The sequence below is a fragment of the Pithys albifrons genome, chromosome 25 (assembly GCF_047495875.1).
Source record: "Pithys albifrons albifrons isolate INPA30051 chromosome 25, PitAlb_v1, whole genome shotgun sequence".
Classification (NCBI taxonomy): Eukaryota; Metazoa; Chordata; class Aves; order Passeriformes; family Thamnophilidae; genus Pithys; species Pithys albifrons.
Genome location: NC_092482.1, coordinates 789,539 through 798,869, shown reverse-complemented (window position 1 = coordinate 798,869; position 9,331 = coordinate 789,539). Strand labels below are relative to the sequence as shown.

The 9,331-nt window shown below is 52.8% G+C and overlaps 1 protein-coding gene across 1 annotated transcript; it reads right to left on the bottom strand.

Annotated features, from left to right (window-relative positions):
• Nucleotides 1-3,893: 3,893 nt before the first annotated feature.
• LOC139682827 (keratin, type I cytoskeletal 14-like) lies at nt 3,894-8,592 on the bottom strand. Its single transcript, XM_071577440.1, has 8 exons — nt 8,044-8,592; nt 6,724-6,806; nt 6,029-6,185; nt 5,590-5,751; nt 5,378-5,503; nt 5,042-5,262; nt 4,530-4,561; nt 3,894-4,180 (listed from the first exon to the last, which is right to left on the bottom strand). Exons 1-8 carry the CDS (start codon nt 8,524-8,526, stop codon nt 4,083-4,085), a joined length of 1,362 nt encoding a protein of 453 aa, XP_071433541.1. The 5' UTR covers nt 8,527-8,592; the 3' UTR covers nt 3,894-4,082.
• Nucleotides 8,593-9,331: the final 739 nt, after the last annotated feature.

Genomic DNA, 9,331 nt, shown 5'->3' with positions numbered 1-9,331 from the left:
GGGCCCTTTATAGCCCGGCCAGGAGGCGTTGCCACATTTTTTTTTTGTTGCATTCCCGACGATTTTCATCACTCCTAAAACCTGAGCCAACTTCCAGAATCGTCATTTTTGCCTTTGTTCTATTCATGCTTTTTGTCATCTACTTGAAGCTTTTTCTCTCACAAAGGGCGTCTTTTATGCTTCTTCCGTTTCCAAGTAAATCATCAGGTGTGATTCAAAGGAGGAGGCTCCTTGCTCAGGGCTACGATTTAATTCCCTCTGCACTGTTAGCTGTGGAACAGGCAGTGTTTGAGGGAGTAACTCAGCATCTCTTTTACTGTGGCTTTTCATCCCAGTTACGGTTTTCTGTCCCTGCTTGGGCTGCACACACACACACCTGCAGGGACAGCAGCATGTCGTGACACTCCACAGCCCTGTGAGTACAGTGGTGGTAGAAGGAACTTGGCTCTCAATCCTAGAAATGCGAGTGTGCTCTTGTATTCACAGGGAGAGGGATGATCTGTAGAAAAAGAGCAATGAAAAGGGAATTTGTGCTCCAGGGCTCACTCAAGTCTTTACTTCAGGGGCCACCCAAAAGTGGGGGAGTGGGACAAGGCATTAACAGGGATTGGTTTCTGTTCTTTGCAAATAAGCACTAGCAAACCATCCTGAAAGGGCAGGGTATGGCTGCAAGGTAGAAATTATGAGATGCTCCAGGAGAAATGTGTAATAGAATAAAGTAGGTGAAGCATTTAAGGAAGAATCTCCTGGTGTCTAAGCCCTGTGAACAGGAGCACAAACTTGACTGTAGCACAGCTCAGGAGCAATGCTGGGGATGTTTTCTGTGGTGACCATTGTCCATTGTGACCAGGAGGGACAACTTCAGTGAGACTTTGGAGTTTACAGCTCCCGTGTCAGCAGAGCTTCAGGAGAGACTGTGGTTGGCTCTGACCAAACAAAAGGATTCCAAACCAAAGTGCAGTGCCGTGATCAGGGCCCACTTTTGTCTCTCTGTGCTGACCCCCGGCGCGGGCAGGGCCCACCAATCCGAGTGTCCCTGACTCGTCACACAGGGTGTGGAGGAGGAGGGAATGCTCATGTGTGTACTTGGTGGATTGTTGGGCTGTCTCCGCAGACAGGCCCCAACAGCCCCTTCCCAACAGCCAAGTTCTTCCTTAGATCATTTGCCAAAGGAGGGGGGAAAGGGTATGGAAAGGAGAACAAAGGTACATTGCTGAGCAGCTCAAAGGGCACGACTCCCTCCCCTCCCTCTGCAGAAAGCTGGAGACGGTACAGGAGTGGGATGTGTCCTTGGAAGATCAGGAGCTGGCTGCTGTGGAGGAGCAGTTGCCCATCTTCCCATTCACCCCAGTGGATGGAGACCGGTCTGTTGGAGCGTGACCAGGAGCCCCGGAGGGGCGCAGTGTCCGTGTTGTCTTGGCCGGTCCGGCCCCGCACGGCAGTGCCTGATGTTGCGTGACCACGGGCACGGTGCCAGCGCTGCCCACGCGCCCTCGTCCTCCCCAGGTGTGCAGGGAAAAGGTGCAGCAGCGCGGGGGCGGCCGGGACGTGTCGCTCCAAGGAATGTGCTTCCTCATCTTTATTTCCTCACCTTAGCCTGGGCAATGCCCTGGTTCGTCCTCCCCGACTGCAGCGGTGACAAGGGGAAAGGGGAACGTCAGAGACAACGCCAGTACAGAGCCCCTGTGTGAGTCTGAACGCTCAGCCTTGTCCAGAGCAAAGCCCCTCAGAGCGGTGGGGAATGTCACACTGTCACTGTGTGTGTCACATGAGTGACATGTGGCTCTCTCTGGACGTGAAACTGCCTTTCATCTTTTGTTTGCCATTGAACTGCTGTGTCATAAAAATACACATTGCCCAAAATATCTGTGATACTTTGATAATGCCACAGGGCAGCAATTAAAATCATGAAGTGTTAGTTAAGATGTAAAACAACATTAACTACTCAAGGACATTATTTCCATGATCTCCATTGAACACAACCACAAGGACTGCATGTTGTTTGTATCACACTCTTTGAAGTAAAAGGTTGGGTATTAAACCAGATCCTGCCTCTGTTCATGAGCACGTGTGCACTGTGAGCCCATTGTTAATATGTTTCAAAATCAGAATTCCAGCTCTACAGCACAACAGCTTCATGGTAGCACACTGGTGTTTAAATACACAATTCTGTAGGAGGAAAATGGAGGTGAAGTTCTGGCTCCAAACTCAGACACTACCTGGATAAAATCACTTCTCTCTTTTAATGCATTTATAAAGTTTGCCCTGGAATCACATTATCATAGGAAAGTTCCTTAAAATTAGCTGAAAATCCTCCTTTCAATGTCTCTTTCTAAAGCAGTCTTTTCCGTCAGAGTAACTCAGTGTAGCCTGAGAAGTCAAACCATCTTTCTGGACTAAATTTGCACCTTCTGGAACCTGCCACAGGAGCAGCAGCAGCAGCAGCAGCCTGGAGCTCCCTCCCCAGCAGGTTTCCTGAGGTCAGGGCTAATTAATAATGCTCAAGGCAGGAGAGAATCGACTTGGTTTCCACATCTCCCTCACAACATACAGTAGCAGGAGTAATTAAACCAGGGGATTTCGCTAACACAACAAAAGTGTTATTTGTTGTTTCTATAGGAACATGGGTGTGACCAGACTTTCACAGGAGAAAAACAGAAAGCAAAGTTGAATTCAGCAAGACACCTCAGCATCCCTCTCCTGAGTGTCACAAGGGCAGCAGCTGGAGGGGCACGAATGCCATGGGGGGGCTCAGAGGAGCTATGAGGGGTGTTGGTGACCCCTGAACCACCCTTGGGGACAACAGGCTCCCTAAGAGGTGACCTAAGAGGAAGCCCCAGGTGTTAACTAAAGGCTGTGTTTGTCCTGGTGCTTCTCAGGCATCTGATTTTGGATGGCTCAGTCCCAAAGCATGGATGCCCCCAGGGAGAGAGCCTGGACTGTGAATCCCAAAGGGAGAGGCCTGGCTGTGGAGCAGATGATGCAGTGCAGGCATCATTCCAATGTTTGGAAAAAAACAAGAATTCTCTCTTATCTCTCCCTAAATTCCAGGCAGACCTTCTGGACAGGGGTCATAAAGCTGTGTGGCCAACTCTGTTCCCACTCTCGCCTAGCAGCATTGCTCTGATTCATCTCATTGATGTAGGATTTGGATTTGTGAAGAAATAAATGTGACAGAATCCAGCCAAGAATGTGTCTGAACTGGCTTTCCAGGAATGCTGGGCCAGCTGACAGCAGTGGGAACTGCTGTGTCAGGAGCAGCCACTGGCACCTGGGGAGTGCCAGAACTCCCAAAGAATTCTAATCTTTTTTCTTGCACAGACGATACCCCCTCCTTCCCATCACTGTTTTCCTAACCCTTCAGCAGTGCCTTTGGAAGCTGGAATGAAACTGAGCTGAGTTTGCCCATCTAGAGGGGTAGTAGCCAGTGGATCCCTGCCCCACCTCCAGCTTCAGTCCTTTTCACCCCAAACCTCAGGATCTGGCCTGGGGGTCAGCTGCTGGGGCAGAGCTGGGGGGTGTTTGCAGGGTCCTGGCTGCAGCACCTGGACTTTGTTCACATTCTTGCTTGGCCTGTCAGGGCTGAAGATTCAGCTCTGCTGTCACTGGGCATCACAGCAGGGAAGCAGCACTTTGCACGACCCCAACCTCAGTGAAACTCTGACAGCTTTCACCTCCCACCACCTGTGGGATCAGTTCCTTTCTAGACTTCTCCCCACACCAGCACCCATCCCCTCTTCCCTGGAGCTGCCAGGTCTCAGGTGTTCCAGAGGTGTGGGTGTGCTGGGCCCACCAGGATATGAAGGATGAAGAATGTTGGTCCTTCCAGGAAGGAGCTCTGTCCTGCAGCTGCAGGAGTGGGACAACCCAAGAGCAACAGGACCAGAGCCTGGTTTGTAGGAATGCAAGAAGAAGCTTTATTTGATTTCTGTGTGTGGCACAGCACTGAGAGAAGGGTGAAGGAGGGCAAGGAGGGGGCGATAGAGGAAGAAGGTGCTTTTCATGACCCACATGGCCGGAGCACGTCAGCTGGGGTCTGCTTTGCTGTTCTGGGTGAGGTTTGCAGCAAACCAGGCAGTGCCTCAGTGGGCAGCCGGGGTGATCTGCTCCCGGGAGGAGATCACCTTCCCATCCTGGACTTCCTCGAAGATCGTGCGGATCTGGCGGGTCGTTACAGGTCCTGCAATGGATAAAGAAGGGACTGTTACTTCCAGGGCAGCAGGGAGAAGGTGTCTTAAAGATCTTCACCTTGGAGATTTATTATTACAACCACTGCCTCAGAAACCCAATATAACAACAAATTCCTGCCTCTAAATGCTTTCTTGTACAGTCCCAGTCTGCTCAGATCGTTTCTGAAACTGGTTTTGGTCTATCATAAGAGTGGTTTTATATCAATTCCCATTTTGGAAATAAAATAAAATAGTAACTTTAGTAGATTAGTAAAAGAAGTCTGTGCTAAGAAGGTGGATGAGGAAGTGATAGAGCTGTATCTGTATGTGATCAGAGCTTCAGCCAAGACCTGTTCTTACCTTCTTTCTGTGAGATGTAGTGGGAAGACATGCTGCAGGAGAACAGAGAAAGAGTGATCAGAAACTGGAAAAAAGTCAGTAGTCTCTAAGACAAAATCATTATTGAAACCCTGCCTTTGTTTCTTGTACCAGTAAGTGATTAAAACGCTTCTGAAAACTGCCCAGTGTCACAGCGAAGGGAAGAAACTGGTAAGGACAGGTGTGTGCCATAGGGATTTGGGTACCAAGGCAGCACCTATGCCAGCTGCAATGAGCAGCAGCAGCAGCACCTGCTGCTCCCTCCCCAGGGTGACACGGGAGGGATGAGAGGTGGATCCCAGGGATGCTGCAGCACCGTTATAACCACTGGGCTGTTCTGTACTAGCGGGACTGAAAAGGGAGAGTCTGGTCCCTGCTGTGGGTCAGGGAATGGGCTGACAGGACCCTCCAGGGAACGCAGGTGGTTCCTTTTCTGTTTCCTTTGCCATGCCCCGTCTGGTCCCGCCGCCCGCCCCGCACAGCCCCTCACGCACTGCGCGTCCTCGCCCTCCAGCAGCCGGCGGTACGTGGCGATCTCCTGCTCCAGACGGCACTTGACGTCCAGCAGGACCCTGTACTCGTGGTTCTGGCGCTCCATGTCGCAGCGCAGCTCGGCCAGCTGCTCCTCCACGCTGCTGATCAGCGCCTGGATCTGCGCCAGCTGGGTGCCATAGCGCGCCTCCGTGTCGGCCAGGGTGCCCTCCAGCGCCGCTTTCTGCGGGACGGGCACAGGGGGCTCAGGGCACGGCACGGGCACGGCCGGGGGGCACAGCCCTGCCGCCCCCGGCCTTCCCGGTGTCCCCCGCCCCGCTGACAGCCCACCCCCGTACCGTGCTGAGCTGCGCCTGCAGGTCGATCTCCAGGCTCTGGATCGTGCGCCGCAGCTCCGTGATCTCCGTCTTGCCGCTCTGCAGCTGCTCCGTGTTGATGGCCACCTCCCGGTTCAGCTCCTCCGTCTGCAGGGAGGCAAAGCCGTGCCCTTGGAGCCCCGGCAGCGGGCACGGCCCCGGCCCCGCGCCCGCCGCGCCCACCGGCGCCTCACCTTGCTGAAGAACCACTGCTCGGCGTCCCTGCGGTTCTTCTCGGCCAGGCTCTCGTACTGCTCTCGCATCTCCGCCAGGATCTTGGTCAGGTCGATTCCGGGGGCAGCGTCCATCTCCACGCTGATCTCCCCACCCACCTGCCCGCGCAGGGCCATCATTTCCTGACACAGAAAAGACACAAGATACACGTCAGAGCAACTTGGCATATTCCCATCCTGAGAAATTTCTTATTTGTGCCCAGCACAGGAACCCCACTGACCCTCTGGAGGTCCTGTCTGAAGGGATTGTTTCCCTCCCGCTTTCCCCTCAAGTGTCCCCTGATAGCCCTAATTGCAGAGTTTAGCCTGCAAATAGTCCAGTAGCTTGTTTGACCTGATCCTTTTCCCGGTGCACAAGGAGCATGTGTAGGTCCCAGTCTGAGCCTGGCTCTGTGCTCACCTCCTCGTGGTTCTTCTTCAGATAAGCCAGTTCCTCCTTCAGGTTCTCGATCTGCATCTCCAGGTCAGCCCTGGCCAGGGTCAGCTCGTCCAGGACGCGGCGCAGCCCGTTGATATCGGCCTCCACGCTCAGCCGCAGAGCCTGCTCCGTTTCAAACCTGGGGGCACAGCAGCAGGCAGCAAAGCTGCACGAGGTCCTGCCCAGCTGGGCACAGAGCACCTGGGTCTACTGTTTGCTCCCTCCACACTGCTGCTGGCATCGTGTCTGTCAGTGCTGCATGGCACTATGGACAACCTTCTGGTGGGGAATGTGGGGAAAAACGGTACATCAATGTCCACCTGAGCCCATAACATCACCCTGCTCCTGATACCACCAGGCCTTGGTACTGGCCCTGGGCTCTGTGCAACTGCACTCACACCTTAAGTGCACAGCAGGCACAGGGCAAGGCCTCTGCACAGGAGAGGCTGTGCCACGGATGAGCAAAGAATGGGAATAACACAGTGGGTTTGGATGGAAGCAACACAATCCCGGAGTGCCTGTAAGACTGAGATAACCATGTGCTTTGGAAATTACACTCTCATTTTGAAGGCTTTGTTTCCACCATTGTCTTTTTTGGGGGTTGGATGGGATTTTCTCCTCATTGCATCAAACTTCACTGCAGACTTTGCTCCATTTTTTCAGGAAATGTGGCTTACTTGGTCCTGAAGTCATCGGCCGTCAGCCTGGCATTGTCAATCTGCAGCAGGAGGTTGGAATTGTCCACTGTGGCCACCAGCACCTGGTGGGTGGAGGAGAAAAAAAGGTGTCAGGAAGTCTTCTTGGCTGATCAAGGGAAGGAGCACAGTGAGAGTGTTGGGACAGGAGAAGTTTTGAGGAAGTTTGTGGTTTCCATAGCAGAAATGTTCATGGAATCAGGATAAGTGAGATGCAACTGTGACTGCAGGAAGGGGCTGCTTACTCTGTGACTTCCCTTTCCAAAAACCCACCAGTAAATGTTTCAAAAGGCAGAGTGAAGCCACAAAAGATGTGTGAGATCTGATGGTGGCTTTTGTTCCCATCCTTCAGGGCAGGTGCTGATTGTGCAAGGGAAGGAGGAATCACCTGCTCCCCACCTGCAACACCAAGGCAGAAGGACCAGGAGAGGGTCTGCACTTGGCACACCTTGTGCTGGGGTGGATTTAATTTGTTGGCAGCAGAAACAGAGCAAAAGGCAGCGAGCAGGTGCCTACAGCTTCTGATTTTCATATTACCAAGGCAAGCACAAATAACCCCTCCTGGGAGGAGGCTCAAGTCAGAGTTTGGAAGAACTGTGTTGAGGAGAGGGGAGGAAAATGGATTCCCCACATCCTTTGCCAGCACTCCTGCAGCTCTGGCTGCACAAGGCTCCCGTGTGTTTGCTGGGGGCAATTCATACATGGGAAGTAACAGAGAATGAAAGAAAATGGAGCATTTCCTCTGAAATAGGGTGCTGGGACTCAAATCAGGTGGGGTGGAATCCCCCAAGATGCCTGGGCTGGGGGCTTTGCTCCAAGCCTGGCCCTGGGGTAGCCACTGCCAAAAGGAGTTAAAATACTCCTTATTGGTCAGAACCATCTTTTTCTCTTTATCATCTAAATCTCCTTAATAGGAGGAGCTGAAAAAAGTTTGCAAATTCTTTACCTGAGTGTTTCCAAACATGACATCAGTGTCTCACAGTTTGCCCACAGCTACAACTTTCCCTGCACATTGGTTTTAAACTCCCAAGAACACACATGATCAGTGCAGACTTCTTCATTTTTGTGTTATGTCCTGGTACATCTGTCTCTGCCAGTGGAAGCTGCCGCTGGTCCTCCACAGGAGGATGCAACCAAAACCTTACATTGAGACACCTCTCATTTCCAGCCTGATGCTCTGCATGGGCCACTGGGATACTTTTTACAACGTAATTAGTAATGACTAATTACAGAGGTAACAGTCAGTGTTTCTGCTTCCTCTCTGACTCACGACAGCCCACTGTGTTAATCCCAGCATCCTACCTTGTTCCTGAGCTCCTCGATGGTCCTGTAGTAGGGGCTGTAGTCACGGTCTGGACCAGGCGCCTGCTTCTTGTACCACTCCCTGATCTTGACCTCCAGGTCAGTGTTGGCCTCCTCCAGGGCTCGCACCTTGTCCAGGTAGGCGGCCAGGCGGTCGTTGAGGTTCTGCATCGTCTCCTTCTCCCCCGCGGGCAGGATGCCATCGCCGCCCCCAAAGCCCCCTCCAAAGCCGGCCCCAAAGCCGGCCCCAAAGCTGCCCCCAAAGCCGCCGCCGCCGCCGCAGTAGCTGCCCCCGAAGCCGCTGCCGAGCCCCGAGACGACACGGGAGGACACGGAGTAGGTGCCGGAGCCCCCGTGCACGCTGGGGGCCCGGTAGGCTCCTCCGCCGACGCGCACGGAGGAAAGCCTGCTGGAGCCTCCCCCCAGGCTGCCGAAGCCCTTGAGGGAGGTGGAGGAGGAGTATTGCCTGACAGTGGTGCTCATGCTGGAGCTGGAGGTGGAGAGAGAGGCGGCTCTGCAGTGCAGCAGTGAGTGCTCCTTCGCCTGCCTCGGGGCCCTTTATAGCTCGGCCAGGAGGCGTTGCCGATGCTTTTCGTCACCCCTGATGCCAGAGCCAAATTCCAGAATCATCATTTTCCTCTCCCTAATTTCACATCTTTTGTCACATCCCACCAGCAGCACCACGGCACACACGGGATCTTCTCCTTCTGCATTCATTCCCAGCACCTGGCGTGGTCCAGGTCCCTGCTCATGGCTGTGTTTTACCATTCCCAGCCCAGCTCCACCCGCTGCTTCCTCATGAAGTAACACGAGTGAATCCTCTCTGATCTGCCAAGTGTCCCACAAGTGGGTTATATCAACACAAAAATCTACAAATCTATTTATTTGCTTTCTTAAAGAGTCTAAAGCCAAGGAAAGCTTCTGACTTAAGAGCTCTGCACATCCATAATCTTAATATGGGCAAACCCAAAGCCAGATGGAAACTTTCCTGTCAGGACCTCTGTCCCACGGCAAGCACAGACTTGGCAGGATTTGTGTACTGATACAGGATTTGGCAGAAATCTTGTAGCTCAAAAGAGAAGAAACTCCAGTAAATTCTGCATTTGTACCAGTCTGGGCTGAATCTCCTGATGGAGACTGGAAAGTCCCTGCAGCAGTGGAGTTTCAGTCAGCTTAAAGGGCAGATGCCTGATGTCTACCAGTGGTACTGCTTTGCTCTGTCACCTTTCCCAAATTCCACAAAACAACCTGTAGCTTCTAAAAACTGTGAAGCTGAAAAATTCCTGTG

Bases quoted from the DNA above. Each gene is read 5' to 3' on its own strand.
- LOC139682827 (XM_071577440.1), bottom strand. From the start codon at position 8,526: ATGAGCACCACTGTCAGGCAATACTCCTCCTCCACCTCCCTCAAGGGC. The intron at 5,752-6,028 runs GTGAGCACAGAG...TTTCTGTGTCAG, and splicing joins TGAAGAAGAACCACGAGGAG to GAAATGATGGCCCTGCGCGG. The intron at 4,562-5,041 runs GTGCGTGAGGGG...GTTCTCCTGCAG, and splicing joins CTGGAGGGCGAGGACGCGCA to CATGTCTTCCCACTACATCT.